This window comes from Aegilops tauschii, chromosome 1 (assembly GCF_002575655.3).
Source record: "Aegilops tauschii subsp. strangulata cultivar AL8/78 chromosome 1, Aet v6.0, whole genome shotgun sequence".
Classification (NCBI taxonomy): domain Eukaryota; kingdom Viridiplantae; phylum Streptophyta; class Magnoliopsida; order Poales; family Poaceae; genus Aegilops; species Aegilops tauschii.
Window position 1 is genome coordinate 6,967,505 of NC_053035.3, and position 19,814 is coordinate 6,987,318.

Here is a 19,814-nt window from a genome sequence, read left to right on the forward strand (position 1 = left end):
TCGACAAATGTCTTTGCAATAATGCGCTCATAGTTGCCTTTCGGCGGAGACTTTGGTGGTTTTGTCAGGGCATCCAGAGTGCGCTTCGCTTTCACCGGATCTACCTTCTCCTCCGGAGGTGGATGTTTCTTTGCTTTCACCCCTTCAAAGAAGTTCTTCACTTCGGCTCGCACGATCTTCGCGTTCTCCTCCTCGGTCCTCTCGTATGGTAACTTCTCTGGAGTCTTCAGAGAAGGACCGAATCTATATTGCCTCCCGCCTCTGGCAGCTGTACTGCTAGACGCCGGCAGAGCAGACGGAGCAGCTGTGGCTGTCTTCTTTCCTTGCTTACGAGGCGGAGGAGAAGGACTACGACGCACCGGAGCAGCCGGAGCGGCGGCGGGTCTCTTCCGCCCTTGCTGACGAGGCAGAGAAGGAGGAGGCTGGCTGCTCTGGCACGCCGGCGCAGGCGGAGAAGGAGGCGGAGTGCCGCCACGCGCCGGAGAAGGAGGCCGAGTGCCCTGACCACTCGCCGGAGGAGGAGGCGGAGGAGGAGGCGGAGTGCCGCCACGCGCCGGAGAAGGAGGCTGAGTGCCCTGATCACTTGCCGGAGGAGGAGGCGGTGGCGGAGTGCCCTTACTCGCCGGAGGCGTCCAGTTCGGAAGGTTAATGAGCTCCTTCCGCCATAGGCACGGAGTCTTCAGAGCTAAACCTAGCCGAGTCTCCCCTTCACCGGTAGGGTGGTCAAGCTGGAGGTCCTCAAATCCCTCCGTTATTTCATCCACCATCACCCTAGCATATCCTTCTGGAATCGGCCGGCAGTGGTAGGTTGCGCCGGGTTCAGGAGGTAAAACAGAGCCAACAGCCGCCTTGACTTTGAAGTTCTGCCATTCCGCCATAAGGTGGCAATGTTGAGACTTCGTGATAGCATCCACGGGGTAGCTAGCAAGAGCCGTCAAGACATGCTCCGGCTGAAGCAGCTCGGTGGAAGCCACGCTGCTTCTCCGCTGAGATGGCGGGGTAGCTTCGGGGGTAGTTTCGGCATGTCGATTGCCGTCTCGTTCCTCTAGCACTTGAACCCTTTCGTGCAGCTTCTGAATTTGGGTCTGCTCCATTTTTTCCTCCTCTCCTGGCTTTTGTAACCGCCTGCGTCCGGAAAACCAGCCTTCCACGAAACGGAGCCTGGCGTGCCTCGTGTCCGTCCAGGCTGCTCAGGATTCCCGAGGGCCATTGTGAGCTCGTCGTTCTCTCTGTCTGGAACGAACGTCCCTTCCTGCGCTGCATCGATATATTGCTGAATCTTCTTGACTGGTATTCTCAAAAGCTCGTTCGTCCAAACGCACCTCCCTGATACAGGGTCCAAGGTTCCGCCAGCCCCGAAGAACCAAGTCCGGCAACGGTCTGTCCAGTTCATTGTCTGTGGTTCGATCCCTTTTTCAAGCAGATCATTCTCAGCCTTGGCCCACTTAGGCCGGGCTTTGAGGTAGCCACCTGACCCCGTGCGATGGTGAAGCTTCTTCTTTGCGGCATTCATCTTGTTTGTCGCTGACATCTTCTTACTCTTTTCGGATGTCTTATAGGCCACAAATGCGGGCCAGTGATCTCTGATCTTCTCATACCGACCAATGAATTCTGGTGTCTCTTCTTTGTCGACAAACGTTTTCAGCTCATTCTTCCACCTCCTGAATAGGTCTGCCATCTTCTTAAGAGCATGAGACTTGATTAATTGCTCTTTAACTGGCTTCTCCGGATCCTCCTCTGGTGGTAGGGTGAAATTTGCCTTCAGCTCAGTCCAAAGATCATCTTTCTGCATATCATTGACATAAGACACCTCAGGGTCTTCCTTCTTAGGCTTATACCATTGGTGGATGCTGATCGGGATCTTGTCCCTAACTAGAATCCCGCACTGAGCAGCAAATGCATCCTTTGTCCGGATGGGTTCAATCGGTTGGCCGTCGCGTGCGATTGCTGTGATCTCAAACCTTTCATCCGAGCGCAACTTTCTCTTCGGGCCTCGTCTCTTTACCGAAGTTGTGCTCGATCCGGAGGGCTAGAAAAAAGAAGAAAGACGAGTGTTAATTAATATGTGTACATATCAAAACAATGAATGCATCAATTAGCTAGTCAGCACAGGCTTAACTAATATATTTACCTGGTCGGACTCTGTTCGGTCACTGAAGCCGTCACCACGGGCTCCTTCTTGCACCAGCATTGGGTCACCGGAGCCATCATAATCATGTCTTTCCTCCTCCACTCTTCGATCACCGTAGCCTGCTTCTTCACCCTGTTCTTCCAGACATCATTGCCGTTAAGATACGACAAGATATCACCTCCGGCTAAGATTATGTCCCCCAACACCTCTTCTGCTTGCTCGTCTCGTCCGTGCTCCATTGTTTCTGCAAATATTACAACATGGCAATTATTACACAAACATGACAGCAGGTGGATATATTAGTGCAAACGTAGACCTAGCTTATTCCGGGTTTGGGGTGGCCTCGGCAACGCTTCAAGGGTAGGGGCGCGGCGGGAGGGGGTAGGATACCGACATCGTTTTTTCCTAGGGTTTGGGTGTCCTCGAGAGTTTTGGTCGAGCGAGAGGGCCGGGGGGGGGGGGGTGCTCCCGTGGTATAAGTTATCACGGTCGAGAGAGGGTATAAATATCGACCGTCCATCATGTCGAAGTTATCTGGGAGGGAGTTATATATATCGACAATGACGACATACATACATGGGAAAATAATGTTATCGGGGAGGGGGTATATCGACCCCCCCCACGTGTTGAAGTTATCGGGAGGGGGTTATATCGACAACGACGACATACGTACATGGGAAAATAATATTATCAGGGAGGGGGTATATCGACCCCCCCTCGTGTTGAAGTTATCGGGAGAGGGGTATATCGACGACGACAGACCCGATAAAACATAAGAAAACGAAGAAGAATAAAAAGAGGAGAAGAAGAAAAGGAATAGAGGAGAAGATCGAAGAAAAAAAAGAAGAAAAAAAAGAGGAGAAGAAGAAAGGAATAGAGGAGAGAAGAAGAAAAAATATAATTTTTTCTATTTTTTCTTCTTCTCTTCTATTCCTTTCTTCTTCTCCTCTTCTTTTTCTTCCTTTTTCCTATTCTTATTTATTTCTCCTCTTCTTCCTCTCCTCTTCTTCTCCTTTCTTCCTCTTCTTATTTTCCTTTTTCCTCTCATTCATAAAAAATGTTCAAATAGAAAATTTCGAAAAAAGTAAAGGTTTTGCCTAATGCATTGTTCATATTTCATCATGTTCTATGAACAAAAAAACATCATATTTCATCCACATCCATGCGTACATCATATATGTGATCATCTATGAAAAAAACATCATATTCTATAAAAAATCATTACATATATATATATATATGAACAAAAACAATTATGATAACAAGCATATATATCATCATATATATAAACAACAAGCATATATATGAAAAAAACAAGAAAAAATGCTAGGGAGGGCGCCGGCCGGACCAAGGTGAGGAGGACCGCGGGGTCGGCGGCGAGGATGGCGACGGGGCAGTGGGCGCGCGCTCGGGGTAGGGGGCGACGGCGGCGAAGGGCGACGGCGACGACAGGGACGGGCCGGGGCAGCGCGCGTCGGGGCAGGGGCGCGGCTGACGGCGAGGGCGCGGGCAACGGCGACGGTGACGGCGGGGGCGGCGTCGGTTGCTTATAATGTTTTGAACAGAAAATACTTTGATAATTTTAGTTTCATAAATTTTATTTATGTTATTAAAGTTTATTTTATTTTGTTTCTACTTATATATTTTATTAAAGTTTATATTATTTTGTTTCTAATTATTTATTTATTTTATTTGTTATTTTTCATGCACCATTTTTCATGCATTTACTGATTATTTTGAGCTATAAGACCCTAAAATTGAAAAGCATTTCAAATGAACTCTGAAAAGGTTGAAAGTTGGCATGATATCATCATTTCATGCACATAGCATGTGCAAGAAAGTTGAGAGGGTTACGGCAAAAACTGGATGCACTTCGTGTACAAAACGGACAATCTCTTTCGAAGTATCAGGATTTCATACGGAAACTCGTCTGTTACAAAGGAATTTCATTTTTTAAAACTTATTTGAACTCCTGACTTTGTGTGTGTTCAAAATGCACCATTCAAAGCCACATCTCATGAATTTTCAACCCTTTCTGACTTCATTTGTTATTTTTCATGCATTTATTAATTATTTTGAGCTATAAGACCCTAAAATTGAAAAGCATTTCAAATGAACTCTGAAAAGGTTAAAAGTTGGCATGGTATCATCATTTCATCCACATAGCATGTGCAAGAAAGTTGAGAGGGTTACGGCAAAAACTAGATGCACTTCATGTACAAAACGGACAATGGTATCATACTCGTCAGTTACAGGCATTTGTTCTGGAACTTTTTCTCTGGCATATTTATTATTCCCTTTATATTCGACGAGAAGCCAGTCGGGACCTTCATACTGAGCAGGCATTCAAAGAAGATTTCTTTCTCTTCTTTCGTAAGAGCGTAGCTGGCAGGACCTTCATACTGCTTCGGAGGCATGCCGTCTTTTTCGTGCAAACGTTGCAGGTCCTCCCGTGCCTCAGGTGTATCTTTTGTCTTCCCATACACGCCCAAGAAGCTTAGCAGGTTCACGCAAAGGTTCTTCATCACGTGCATCACGTCGATTGAAGAGCGGACCTCTAGCTCTTTCCAGTAGGGTAGGTCCTAAAATATAGATTTCTTCTTCCACATGGGTGCGTGTCCCTCAGCGTCATTCGGAACAGCTAGTCCGCCGGGACCCTTTCCAAAGATTACATGTAAATCATTGACCATAGCAAGTACGTGATCACCGGTACGCATGGCGGGCTTCTTCCGGTGATCTGCCTCGCCTTTGAAATGCTTGCCTTTCTTTCGACATTGATGGTTGGTCGGAAGAAATCGACGATGGCCCAGGTACACATTCTTCCTGCATTTGTCCAGATATATACTTTCAGTGTCATCTAAACAGTGAGTGCATGCGTGGTATCCCTTGTTTGTCTGTCCTGAAAGGTTACTGAGAGCGGGCCAATCGTTGGTGGTTACAAACAACAACGCGTGCAGGTTAAATTCCTCCTGTTTATGCTCATCCCACGTACGTACACCGTTTCCAATCCACAGCTGTAAAAGTTCTTCAACTAATGGCCTTAGGTACACATCAATGTCGTTGCCGGGTTGCTTAGGGCCTTGGATGAGAACTGGCATCATAATGAACTTCCGCTTCATGCACATCCAAGGAGGAAGGTTATACATACATAGAGTCACGGGCCAGGTGCTGTGATTGCTGCTCTGCTCCCCGAAAGGATTAATGCCATCCGCGCTTAAACCAAACCATACGTTCCTTGGGTCAGCTGCAAACTCAGCCTAGTACGTTCTCTCGATTTTTCTCCACTGCGACCCGTCAGCGGGTGCCCTCAACTTCGCGTCTTTCTTACGGTCCTCACTGTGCCATCGCATCAACTTGGCATGCTCTTCGTTTCTGAAAAGACGTTTCAACCGTGGTATTATAGGAGCATACCACATCACCTTCGCAGGAACCCTCTTCCTGGGGGGCTCGCCGTCAACATCACCAGGGTCATCTCGTTTGATCTTATACCGCAATGCACCGCATACCGGGCATGCGTTCAGATCCTTGTACGCACAGCGGTAGAGGATGCAGTCATTAGGGCATGCATGTATCTTCTGCACCTCTAATCCTAGAGGGCATACGACCTTCTTTGCTGTGTATGTACTGTCGGGCAATTCGTTATCCTTTGGAAGCTTCTTCTTCAATATTTTCAATAGCTTCTCAAATCCTTTGTCAGGCACATCATTCTCTGCCTTCCATTGCAGCAATTCCAGTAAGGTATCGAGCTTTGTGTTGCCATCTTCACAATTGGGGTACAACCCTTTTTTGTGATCCTCTAACATGCGATCGAACTTCAGCTTCTCCTTTTGACTTTCGCATTGCGTCCTTGCATCGACAATGACCCGGCGGAGATCATCATCATCGGGCACTGGTTCCTCTTGATCTTCAGCAGCTCCCCCCCTTGCAGCATCATTGGGCACATCGTCTGGTTCCTCTTGATCTTCAGCAGCTTCCCCCATTGCAGCATCACCGTATTCAGGGGGCACATAGTTGTCATCGTCCTCTTCTTCTTCACCGTCTTCCATCATAACCCCTATTTCTCCGTGCCTCGTCCAAACATTATAGTGTGGCATGAAACCCTTGTAAAGCAGGTGGGTGTGAAGGATTTTCCGGTCAGAGTAAGACTTCGTATTCCCACATATAGGGCATGGACAACACATAAAACCATTCTGCTTGTTTGCCTCAGCCACTTCGAGAAAATCATGCACGCCCTTAATGTACTCGGAGGTGTGTCTGTCACCGTACATCCATTGCCGGTTCATCTGTGTGCATTATATATAATTAAGTGTGTCGAAAACCATTACAGAACACCATGAATAGATAATTAAGTGACCAAATTAATAGAAGTTCATCATCACATTAAAATCAAAGTACATACATAGTTCTCATCTAACAACATATATATAGCTCTCCAGAGCATCTAATTAATTAAACCATACATTGAAACTATGTAAAACATTTCAATGCGAAAACAAATGCGATCATAATCGCAACCAAGGTAACAATTGATCCAACGGCATAATGATACCAAGCCTCGGTATGAATGGCATATTTTCTAATCTTTCTAATCTTCAAGCGCATTGCATCCATCTTGATCTTGTGATCATCGACGACATCCGCAACATGCAACTCCAATATCATCTTCTCCTCCTTAATTTTTTTATTTTTCCTTCAAGTAATTGTTTTCTTCTTCAACTAAATTTAACCTCTCGACAATAGGGTCGGTTAGAATTTCCGGTTCAACCACCTCCTAGATAAATAAAATCTATGCCACGTTGGTCGGCATATTTGTCATAAATAATAAATGAACGAAATAGTTATAAAAAGATAATATATACCACATCCGAATCATAGACATGACGAGGGCCGACGGGGGCGGATACCAAAACCATCGCACTATGTAATAAGAAGGAATAATAAAAGTAACAAAATTAGACAAGTATCTATCTAAAGTAAGAATTTTTTTCTTTCAGAAAGAAGGTAAGAACAAGAGGCTCACCACGGTGGTGCTCGCAACGAGATCGGCGCGGGCGATCGACGGCGGTGAAGACGGGGACGGGACGTGACGGACCGCTAAACCTAGACAAATCTCGGGGAAAATGGAGCCCGGAGGTCGAGTTTCGAGAGGAGAAAGATTAACTAGTGTGGCTCAGACATTTCATCGAACACCTCATGTGCATAGGAGGTGAGCTAGAGCACCCAAATGCCCTCCCCTCGCTGGCCAGAAAAAACAGAGCACTGTGGAGTGCTCTGCTGTGGCGATGGGGTATATATAGGGAACTCATTGGTCCCGGTTCGTGGCACCGACCGGGACTAAAAGCCTTTGGTCCTCTCAACTGCAGGCTTTCGGGCCTAACCGTTCTCTGTGGGGCCTACTGGGCCTTCTGCGGGCCTGAATCCTGGCCCATGGATGGGTTTCTAGTCGTATTCAGGCCGTGGTGGCCCAGTAGGTGGCATAATTTTTTTTCCCTGTTTTTTCTCTTTTGCTTTATTTATTTTGTTTTGTTTCTACTTACAACAAAAAACTTATTTATTTTATTTCTAATTACTTATGTATTTTACTTTAGTTATTTTATTTTTATTTATTTTACTGCGGCTATTTTTATTTATTTTACTGCTGCTATTTTTATTTAATTTATTAAGGTTTATTTATTTTTAGTTACTATAGTTTATTTTATTTTATTTTATTAAGGTTTATTTATTTTTATTTATTTTATTAAGGTTTATTTATTTTATTTACTATAAAAAAATGAACATAGATGCGCCTATAGAGAAAATTCAACCTAAATTCATAATAAATTTCTATGAAATTCAAAGAAATTTACTGTGAATTTAGGTCAAATTCCCTGTATAAGGGCATCTATTTTCACTTTGAGAGGAGCTCAACAAGGCAGAGAGGGACGGGCTTATAAACTGGTGTGAGCGCCCTTCGGTTGGCGAGGTGGGACTAAACACTGACCGCAACTAGGACCAGCCTTTAGTCCCGGTTTGCGGTATGAACCGGGACTAAAGGGTGAGCCTCTGGTCCCGGTTCAAGCCACCAACTGGGACCAATGGTGGTGGGCCAGGAGCGAGGCCCATTGGTCCCGGTTTGTCCCACCAACCGGGACCAAAGGGGCCGGACGAACCGGGACCAATGCCCCCACGAGGCCCGGCAGGCTCCTGGCCGCACGAACCGGGACCAATGCTCACATTAGTCCCGGTTCGTGACTGAACCGGGACTAATGTGAATATTGCCCTGTGACCAAAGCCCAGTTTTCTACTAGTGTAAAGGAAGCTACTCGCTAAAAAGCAGACTTCTTCCTCTGGCTATGCTGCTCGCCTAAATCGATATCAATGACTTATATCGTACTTCGCTACATATGGATGGGTCCGTGTCTATCCGAAAAATGCCGAGGAGCTCCAGGGAGCGGACCTCACCGATATTTGTCCCTTCAAGCCACCTCGAGATTAGCAACTACCATTTGTCAGACCGGTATGATTTCTTTAGATAGGTACATGAGAAAAATCTGTGCTTGGCAACTTGTTCGATGGAAAAGATACTTTTGTGGTAGCTAAAGAAGAAGAAGAAGGGCAAGGCGGTGGGGCTGCACGTGATGATGGGCATGAGATAAAGGAAGGGTTTGTGGTTGAGGAAGAACATGTTGTGCTTGAGGGATGTTGGAAGGCCAAGACTTTCCAAAAGCAGCAAAAAATAAACCAAGGGACCATGGCTTAAGGACATTCCCGGAAAAGCAAGGTATGGTACTTGACAAATGTAAGCCCTCGAAGACAAAGGGGGGGAGGGGGGGTGTTACCAGCTGGACAAAAAATTAGTATTGGGACCACATGTCAAGACTTAAGATTCGAAACTGGCCATGTGTCAATCAAAATGATGCTCATGATAAGAGGTTTCACACTATGGTTCAGCAAGACATCTATGAGGGTATTTGCTTGGACCCAAAGATATTTCTTTTCTTTTTATGCCTCAATAAACAGTCAACCTTGCTATCATTAACAAGCACCGGTGGTGGAGGTCGAAATAATTTTTAGATGTGGCGTAGTTTATGAAGGAGAAAACCATGTGTAGTACAATTATGCAAGAGCTCAAGAAGTGTTAGGGACCAAGTGAAAGTTTCTTAATTGAGTGTAGCGCTGACCATTGACTCGTTAGAGAACTCCGCAGATTGATACTTTGATTCTCAACTGAGGGGTATTCTCAATTGAGGAATATTTACTTCTCGCTACATACCATTGCGCTTGGGGGGCCAACATGATTTCCATTGGAACTTAAGAATAAGTAACATCCGTAACATAGGCTTCGGAGTCTACTAAGGTCCGGAAGCCACCTTTGGGTCATCTCCATTTCCCCCCTTTTCATACAATAAAGTTTAGTCTGAACTAGCGATTGAGCTCCTACTTTGTGTGAGAGGCTCAAGGAGAAGAAGATGAGTCTTGGTGGTGTTGGTAAACCCTGGTGGTGCCCACACCTCTCTCACAGTGACTAGCTTCTCTCCAAGGAAGTGGATACATCTCTGTCTCTGCACGCCTCGGTTAATTCTTATCCAAGGTTTGTCACTTGTGTATTTTCTTTGATCCCTTCATATCTGCATATAGGTTGTACCCACCATAGTTTCATTTAGGAGAACTTATTTATCCGGAATGCCTAAAGTGCAAAAGGAAGAAGTAAATTTACAATTGCTTACTCTCCGCAGTCAATCATCTTGATCCTTCAATTCCTCATAAAAAATTAGTCTGAAGGATTACATTTGGCTCAAAAGCTCAACACTAGACATCCTCTCAAACTCTGAGAGACGATCAATTACACACCATCAACAAAACATAAACACCATTATTGATGAAGAACTAGTAGTGATATACATATATACATCAACATTTTCAAATCAAGGATTTAAGGGATAAAATCATCCGTTAAGAAAGCATACACATATTCAATTCAACATGCAATACTTTTTCTACAAGCGCTTGCACACTAAAATTGGAAATAAATAAAGAAAGAATTAGGAACTCCAAGCTTTGCCTTCTTTTGTTCCCTGTACTCCACAATAACACTTTATAATTTGCAGAAACGACAATTAGTCACATCGACTGTGACTGTTTACTATGTATATTGAAGAGGTTGCACCATATTGTTCCGTCATAGCCGCAAGTTGTCTCGGCATCGGGGGCATGCCAATCTCCTGTAGACCCTCGAGAACCCGAACCATTTCACCCATCGTCGGTCGATCAAATTCATTATCTTGGATACACCAACATGCAACCTTGCAAACCCTTTCGACCTCTTCTAAATTGAAGTCACCATGCAAATTTGGATCCACCAAACTCTGCACATCACCCCCATGAAGCTTGTAGATAGCTTGCACTGGGAAAAATTTAGCAGAGTGGTTATTCCTAGTGTTGTATGTTCCAGATGAATTCCTAGCCCCTGATATGATTTCTAGAAGTACCATGCCAAAGCTATAAACATCAACTTTTGGCGTAATAGCATTCCCGCTAAGCCACTCCGGAGCAAGATAACCAACAGTTCCTCTGAACGTGGTTAGAATTCGGCTAAAATCCCGTCCGACTAATGCCGCCAACCCAAAGTCAGCAACTTTAGGAACAAATGATGCATCCAAAAGTATATTTTCTGGCTTAATATCACAGTGTATGATGCATTGGCGACAACTCTGATGCAAGTAGGACAATCCTCTAGCAATTCCAAGGGTTATTTGAAATCTAGTGTTCCAATTCAGGATATCACCATTAGCATTGCTCTTCTTAAACAGATGGTCATCCAGAGACCCATTTGACATGTGTTCATATACAAGTAACCTTTTATCACCTTCGCTGCAGAAACCAATCAATTTGACTATGTTGATATGTTGGATGAGTCCAACTGAGCTCACCTCGGCCCTGAATTGCTTCTCTCCTTGAGATGCACCATCAAGCCTCTTCACTGCTATACTAGTTGAGTCATTTAATACTCCCTTGTATACAGAACCAAAACCACCTCCTCCTAGCTTTTCAGAGAAGTTTTTAGTAGCACGGACTAAATCCGTGAATCTAAAGGCCATAATCCCTCCACCACTATCTTGATTGCCGTATAAAGGCAAACCACACCATTTGAGTTTCTTCATCCAAATCAATAACAACACCATGATCATTAGTAACCCAAGACCAGTAATGGCTCCTGCAATAACAACTCCGACATGCAGCTTTCTTTTATTTTTTCTGAAACTTAAATCTTTGGCGGCAAGGCGAATGTAAAGAACATCTTCAGCTGTAAAATCAATGCCATCATTCATACTTACACTAAGTAATTCCCCATACCAGACGGAGCATTTGTCATTGTTAAAGGAGTAAGCAGTGCAAGAGCAAGAGCTAAGACAAGCTTCTTCGCATTTTGTCTGAGTTGAAGCAAGGGCTATGAGTTGGGGCTTGTAGGGCAATGTAGCTTGAGCAATCGGGTGGAACATGTCTTTTGAACTTGTCATGTTTTTCTCACTAGTGCCGCAGTACTGTAATGGTGTGTTTCTGATGCATCCGCCTGTTCTATCATTAAACTCCCAATCCTGTGGTGACTTCTGAGAGAAGCCCTCCATACACTCACATAATATATGTGCATGGTTGTTGCAGACCGCAAAAGGTCCACATGTAGCAGGCGTCATGCAGGGACCATCAGGGTTGGCACCTATGGTTTCCCAGGTCTGTCTGGCTTGAGACCAAAACATCATTTTTGTTTGACCCGAGGTGTCCAGTGAGACAAATAAAGGCGGTGATTCATCCGGTGAAGTGTACATGTAGTACTCCTCTCGGTTGTTATCAACATATATTGGGTTAACCAGACCTTTAATCCGAGGATCCAAATCTACCAGTGACTGGATTATTGGTACCAATGTTGATGTTGTAGAGGACACAAATTGCCAATACACTACAGAGGGGTTGTTGCGGCGCTTGAGGACCATCCCCGTGGCACCTTCTAGTCCAACACTGTATGAGCCAAGACCAGGATTAATGAGACTCTTCTTTGAGATGATCGTGTTGATCAAGCCGGTGACCTTGTCCCAGCCAAGCTTGACGCCAGGAAGCACAACATCTGTTGGGTGGTCGAAACTCTGCCACGAAGGCATCTCTTGGCTAGTGTTTGTGGGTAGGAGGACAAGGTTTCCACTGTTTAGGAGAACAAGGGTTGTCGTGGTGGTGGTGGTTTGTGTCCTATTGACGATGTGAGTGGACCAGACAAGGGATTCAGTGCCGGCATCAACATGGTCTACGATGATGACAAGATTGCCGTCACTTGAGATCCTGAGCTGTGTGGAGTTGATATTGGGATGAGCGATGGGCTCCTCCCTATTAGCAACCCACACAGTAGTAAAAACTGGAATCTTATTGAACCATATGCCAAAGTACCAGCTAGAGCTAGAGCTGGTGTTGTCGTGGGACTTACTACTACTCATGGTGCTTGCAATCATTGTAGCTGGTTGGAAGAAGCCGAGCGCGTACTTGCCATTTCTTGAGACGAGCTTGCCGGCACCGGCACCAACAGCCGCGAAAGTTTGACCTGCCGCGAGAGTGTCGCCTGCAGAGGAGCATCGAGGAGCTGCGTACGAGAGGAGGAGAAGCCCGAGTAATGTGTAGATGAGAGGAGGCATGGCATGGAGAAGTGTACAAGTTGTTGGGGAAGATGGGATAGTTTGGATGGATGGATGAATGCTTTGTTCTACTAACTCTTCGGAGAAGGAAGAAGATGTTGTGTGCATATATAGGGAATACGACACCCTGCCGGGTGGTTGCGCGTGTAGTTACAAGGTCAACCAGAGAGGTTAATTAAATACATGGATTAGTGAGAGGGTGTTTGTTTCCAGAGACTTATTGATTTAGGGACTTAAAAAAGTCCCTATAAGTCCCATCTAAACCAAACATGAGGGACTTATAGGGACTTAAAGTGGGCATTTGGGACTTATGAAATAAGACTCTCAAGGAGGGACTTATAGGGACTTATAGTTGTAATATGGTCTTTTAGTCCATATTAAGTCCCAGAAACCAAACAGGTAGGGACTTTTTAGGGACTTGGGACTTATAAGTTGGGACTAAAAAAAGTCCTAGGACTTGTGAACCAAACAGGGCCTCATGTAGTACTAGCTAACCATGTGAGTTGGATACTTGAATAAGTTGAGTTTTCTTTCTATGAACCCTTGTGAACGGTGATTAATATATACGTGCAGGTCATAAACAAATATTTCGTCCAGTAGACTTCATCAACAAATTAAATAAATGATTATCAAGACGTATCGAATTGCAGTTACAAAATTATAGTACCAAGGTCAGCTATAACTCCGCAGACGGCAGATCCACAATAATTGAGTGACCACAAATATTTAGTTGACTAGATAGCGACGAATAAAATTAATCTCTCTGTTGGCATCATTTTCGTATAGGGTTTGTACAGTCATATACACAACAATTTCTATATATCATAGCGAACAGACAACACTTTGTGTTAATTTTGTGAGACATGTGTACAGCGACGGCATGGCGCAGAAGTTTAGAGCAATTTGTAGTTAGCAAAGCTCTTTCGAGACTTTGATTTGTTTATATACAGTAGCCTAATTTGATTGATGGCGGCTATACATAGGAGTACTAGTTATGTTTTTATATATGTTGGGGGAATCTGACCTTTGACTAGTGACTTCCTTACGTATTATTGATTCATAATTTGCTTTAGGTGCGTACAATACCAGAATGTTATTGATGGCGGCTACTAGCTATGTTCTTATATATGATAGGGGAATTTGACCTTTGATTACTTTGTTTATTTGTTACAGATTTGTACTTGGTGACTCACTGGTTTTCGTTCATCTCAATCTTGGTGAATGATTCTCTCTCAAAAAAAAAAAAATCTTGGCGAATGATTAAGTGTGTTTGCTTCCTAATAAAGTTCACTTTGCTATAAAAAATAATTCCTCTAATCACGAATGTTCTTTTTTGCAAAAAGGCCAAAGCCCATATATTGAGTAGCACATACTATTACAAAAACAGCCTTGCAAAAATAAAAAATAAAATCCAAGTCCTTGGGGATGCCGAAGTCTTCTTCCTATTGCGTCTACCGGCGGCGTGCCATGAGCAACGCTCGTTGGCGCCTCTGAGCCTTCGTCTCAGTGGAGAAACTTGTTTAAACCAAATAGCTCGTAGAAGCAACGACTGGGAAGTTGTCGATGTAGACCAGAAGATGTTGCTGACCATGACCTGCGGAGCAAATAGCTGCCCGGCCCGGTGAAGGAAACTTCTGAGAGTTCCTGAAATTCACCCAATATATATGTATAATGTATGAATAACATAAGTTCAATACATTGTTTAAAGGTTTCTAAAAAATAAACTAAAAATATCATAATATGGTCCAAATATCATTAAAATTATAAGAAATAGAACCAAAATTGGCTTTATGTTTTTTTACATATTTGGAGGGGGTGCCATGGCACCCATGGAACCCCCACTGGATAACCCCTGATTTAATCTTAACAATTTCCAATTCGTGACCCACTTTCTCTGGTGTTCTTTTCTATGAAATGCTGTTCTTGAAAGGGAGCTGAAAAATTAGTTACAATGAGTCTATTCCCAACCTATTTCACACATCTTTCATGATGCAACAGACTTGGATTACTAACATGCACATTATGTTCTTGTACTACTTGTATTGATGGTTATTATGGAGGTAGGGGTGTATAGCGAATCTGTGAGTTACTCTAACCTGTTTGCAAATGCAATTGCTGCTCAAGTACTCACTCATTCAGGATCCTCAACATCCTTTTAGTGTGAGTTCTCTCCAACCAAGTACGATACTGTTCTTTTCTTTGTTTAAGATAAGAACTCAAAAACAAAACATGCAAAATAGAATGGTCACATGATCACACAGCCGACTCACACATGATAAACAGTTGCTTGATGGTCTGCTCATTCAACACATACTCCATGCTCACATTTTTCCCCATATAAGAGATACCGGAGACTCTTGGTGTATAGAGGGCTATATATACCCCTGCCTTTAGGATGTCAAAGCAAAGCATGATATGAGTTCATACTCGGGCACCCCTTTATCAGCCTTCAAGCAATCTGAAATATTGGAGAAAAACAAACGGAGCATCGTAGCAATTACAAGGAGAAACAGAAGCAGGCCGTGACACCTTAGTATGTGTGTTTTCCTCCTCCTGTAGTTTGTGAAGAATAATGGGAAGGACGGGAAACATGACAGGGCGATCAACTATGTCCCGGGTTTGTTGTGAACGTGTTCTCCTTTGTGCTTGTCGAAACAGGATGGACATACACTAGATGCGGAAGAGGTGCTTAATTCTGTGTGCCACTAAACATTTTCAGGCCAGCAGTCTCGGGGAGGAGATACAACGCTACCTATGCTAGAGAGAGGAGGATGATATAATTGTCTCTGATATTGTAAATTTGTAATGCTTGGATAGGTTGTCAATATAGTGGACTATATCTAGTCTTGCCACGCAATCGCCGCCACACCACTACTCATTCTGCAACTCTGCAGACCATTTTTTTTCACTTGCATTTAGTTGCTGGTCACAGATTCTGTAGTGTACTAAAAACTGACACATGATATTTCTGAAATGCCACATATATTTCATGATGCAACAGACGTTACTCTCTGCTCTTACTTGAGGGATATTTCCTTTGGATCATACAAGAGTAACCTATTCATGAACGCAATGCCGTTTAACTACTTGCACATTTGGAACTTCTCGTCGTTCTTTTAGTGTGAGTTCTGCAGTCTATAGTCATATAACAAAAAACACATGATAGACATTTCCCGGATGACTGGTAAACACATATCCCATGCTTAGAAAGTTAACAACGACTAGAGATATAAAGAATTCTTATATATAAGCCCCTGCCTTAGTCATATGAGTCCACCGTCCTCCTTCCACGGCGTGCGCTCCGACCACCCCAGCCTCCTCATCTTCTCACCGTCCAAAAAGTACCTCTGGCAATTGAACGGCCTGTCCTCCACAAACCTGATGACCTTCTCGGCGTCCACCCCAAAGATGAAAATGTTCATCAAATTGAAAATGTGTTCATTGAATTCAATATTTATTCATCCATTTTTTTTCAAATTTTTCCTTGAATACAATTTTGTCCATCAAGTTCAAGAATTCATTAAATTCAAAATTTGTTTCATCAAATACAAAAAATGTTTGTCATTATTAGAAAATTCTCATCAGAATAAGAAAAGTTCATTCTTTTGAAATCGTAATATTTTTTTTGAACTCGGTGAACATTGTTTTAATCCGTGAGCATTTATCATTTCCCGAATTTTTTTTTTCAATCATGAGCAATTTTTGAATTTATGAGCATTTCACAATTTGCAACTTTTTTTGAAATCCCAGATTATTTTTAAAAGCAAAAGAGTTAAAACAGAGAAAAGAAAAAAAACACAAGGTGCTTCCCTGGTTCCTAGCGCGTACAGCGTGGAATAGGAGCTCCCAATGCGGCGGATCTATCTACCGCTGCCGCCGTCAATCCCTCCTCTCTCTCTCACCGCCATCGGCCATGGCCGTTCCCCCTTCTTCCTCCTCCTGCTGCTTTCTCCACACTGTCCGGCCATTGGGGCTCCTTGCCTCCTTCTTTCCTTCCTTTGAGGTATGGATGCATGAGCAGCTGCGTTGTTTCTTCCCATCCAGTGCAGGCAGCAGCATTTCTTTTTGTTGTCTCTTAAATCATTCAATCACACTAGGGTAGGGTAGGGTAGGGATGTGGCCTTCACAATTTCACCATCCAGCTAGCTAGATCCTCCCCTACCTTCGGTGGCGATTCGTCCATTCCGCCTCTTCGATCTGTTGTAATTCGCTGGAACTACTCGTATGCAGCATTTGTTTTTTTTTTCTCACTATTTCTTATATGCGCGCGTTATTATTTGTAATATTAGTTGTTTTCTTCTGTGTTTGAGGTAGAAATTTTTAGGCCGTGGGACGGATAGATGCCGGCAGTTGTTTTTTTTTTTTCGGGAAAAACTTCCGATCTATTCATCTTTCGGCGGTTGCTAATCTGGTTTAGCACCAAGTAGTGGCTGACAGGATGTTCACACATCATGCCACGATATGATATAAGAATTTCATGATTGATTGTTATTGGGTAGGCTTTATGCTAGTCTGTTTGATTTTGTCAGCTAGTACTTGGTTGCGTTGGTGTAAATGAAAGGCATATGGAAGAAAGCTGACTGCGTTGGTGTAATGAAACGCATACGGTAGGTCATGACTGTGTCATTCCTTATTACTATATCATATTCTGGCCTTCAGCATCACTGTAGTGTTTGCCGGGCGGATTTCATTCCGTTGTTACTCCTGTAGCGGCGGGGAGCCATGGCCAACGCCAGTGAGCCGCCGGAGGAGAGCGGCGATGCGGGGGAGGTGCTCGGGTATGTCAAGGTCATGACGAACGACCCAATGGAGGCGCTGCAGAAACAGATCTCCATCTACGCCACCATCTGCGAGCAGCTCGTCGAGATGCACCGCGCCTTCACCGAGCACCAGGACTCCATTGCAGGTATGTACACTTGTGGCAGGTAGCAACTACACATGCTTGTTGTTTGTATTACGCTGTACAAACAACTGTATTATCAGTCACTACTCCCTCCGTATCTAAATATAAATTAAAAAAAATTCAATGCAAACTACATACGGAGCAAAATGAACGAATCTATATTCTAAAACATGTCTATATATATCCGTTCATTTTGGAATATCTAAAAAGACTTATATTTAGGAATGGAGGGAGTATGTGTTAAGTTTCAATAGCGAGAGCATTATGTTAAGATTTGGAGAGGAGTTGAAATGCCGCAAAATAAATCAAATAGAGCCGATTATGCATGTATGACGACACGAGTTTGCCATGTGGGACCAACTGTCTTTTTGTGCCATGTTCCCATTTGCTCCCCTGTGGTTGTTCGCAGTCTTATGCTTTTCTGTAGAATGTAAAAAGCATCTCGACTCGCCCCCCCCAATAGGCCCCTCAGGGCGCCTTTTTTTAGCGTCGACGGCGAAAAATCGGCCCAGTCGCGCCTCCAGCTCGTTGTTTATCGCCGGTTTGAGCCGAAATAGCAACCGGCGAACCCAGCCCCCCGGGGCGCCGACTGAAGCGAAAAGGCGCGTGGGCTCGCGCTGTCGGCGACAAACAAGCCTATTTCAGCCGCCCCTTTCCCTCCATTTCCTCATTGCTTCCCCCCTTCTCCCCCGCCGCTCCCGCCATGCCACCGAAGAAGTATTCGACCCCTTGCCCCGCCGCCGATTCCACCCAGCCGAAGCAGAGGAAGTCGAGGGCGTCGATGGCAAGACCATCGAGCTTGTCAAACGCCGAGTGGAGGGCGGATGTTCAGCACCGGGAGGCGGTCAAAACTAACCGGCGGAACAGGCTCATCACCAAGAGGGCCAGGGACGCGGCGGCGGCGGAGCAGGTAGAGGCGTCTCACGCGGGGATGATGAACCTTCCGCCCGGCCACTGCCCACAAGCCACGTGGGGGAGTCAGCAGAGCATCGCATCGCCGGCCAACTTCTCGCTGTTGGGGACGTAGTAATTTCAAAAAAATTCCTACGCACACACAAGATCATGGTGATGCATAGCAACGAGAGGGGAGAGTGTTGTCCACGTACCCTCGTAGACCGAAAGCGGAAGCGTTAGCACAACGCGGTTGATGTAGTTGTACGTCTTCATGATCCGACCGATCAAGTACCGAACGTACGGCACCTCCGAGTTCAGCACACGTTCAGCTCGATGACGTCCCGCAAACTCCGATCCAGCAGAGCTTCACGGGAGAGTTCCGTCAGCACGACGGCGTGATGACGGTGATGATGTTGCCACCGACGCAGGGCTTCGCCTAAACACCGCTACGATATGACCGAGGTGGAATATGGTGGAGGGGGGTACCGCACACGGCTGGGAGAGATCAACAGATCAACTTGTGTGTCTAGAGGTGCCCCCTGCCCCTGTATATAAAGGAGCAAGGGGGAGGCCAGCTGGCCCCTTGTGGGCGCGCCAGAAGGATGAGTCCTCCTCCTAGTAGGAGTAGGACTCCCCTCTTTCCTACTCCTACTAGGAGGGGAAAACGAAGGGGGAGAGGGAGAAGGAAAGGGGGGCGCCGCCCCCCTCTCCTAGTCCAATTCGGACCAGAGGGGGAGGGGCGCGCAGCCTGCCCTAGGCCAGCCCTCTCTCTCTCCACTAAGGCCCATAGGGCCCACTATTTCTCCCCGGGGGGGGGGGGGGGGGGGGGGTGGTTCCGGTAACCCTCCGGCACTCCGGTTTTCTCCGAAACCACCCGGAACACTTCCGGTGTCCGAATATAGTCGTCCAATATATCGATCTTTACGTCTCGACCATTTCGAGACTCCTCGTCATGTCTGTGATCATATCTAGGACTCCGAACTACCTTCGGTACATCAAAACACAAAAAACTCATAATACCGATCGTCCCCGAACTTTAAGCATGCGGACCCTACGGGTTCGAGAACTATGTAGACATGACCTAGACACGTCTTCGGTCAATAACCAATAGCGGAACCTGGATGCTCATATTGGCTCCCACATATTCTACGAAGATCTTTATCGGTCAAACCGCATAACAACATACGTTGTTCCCTTTGTCATCGGTATGTTACTTGCCCGAGGTTCGATC

General features: G+C 45.0%; 2 protein-coding genes across 2 annotated transcripts; both read right to left on the reverse strand.

Annotated features, from left to right (window-relative positions):
- Positions 1 to 1,624: 1,624 nt before the first annotated feature.
- On the reverse strand, positions 1,625 to 16,754 carry LOC141026588 (uncharacterized). Its single transcript, XM_073503392.1, has 5 exons — positions 16,689 to 16,754; positions 14,629 to 14,693; positions 5,152 to 5,170; positions 3,043 to 3,089; positions 1,625 to 2,242 (listed from the first exon to the last, which is right to left on the reverse strand). Exons 1-5 carry the CDS (start codon positions 16,752 to 16,754, stop codon positions 2,128 to 2,130), a joined length of 312 nt encoding a protein of 103 aa, XP_073359493.1. The 3' UTR covers positions 1,625 to 2,127.
- On the reverse strand, positions 9,520 to 15,338 carry LOC109774924 (G-type lectin S-receptor-like serine/threonine-protein kinase At2g19130). Its single transcript, XM_020333684.4, has one exon. The coding sequence runs from the start codon at positions 12,892 to 12,894 to the stop codon at positions 10,228 to 10,230; it is 2,667 nt and encodes an 888-aa protein (XP_020189273.2). The 5' UTR covers positions 12,895 to 15,338; the 3' UTR covers positions 9,520 to 10,227.
- Positions 16,755 to 19,814: the final 3,060 nt, after the last annotated feature.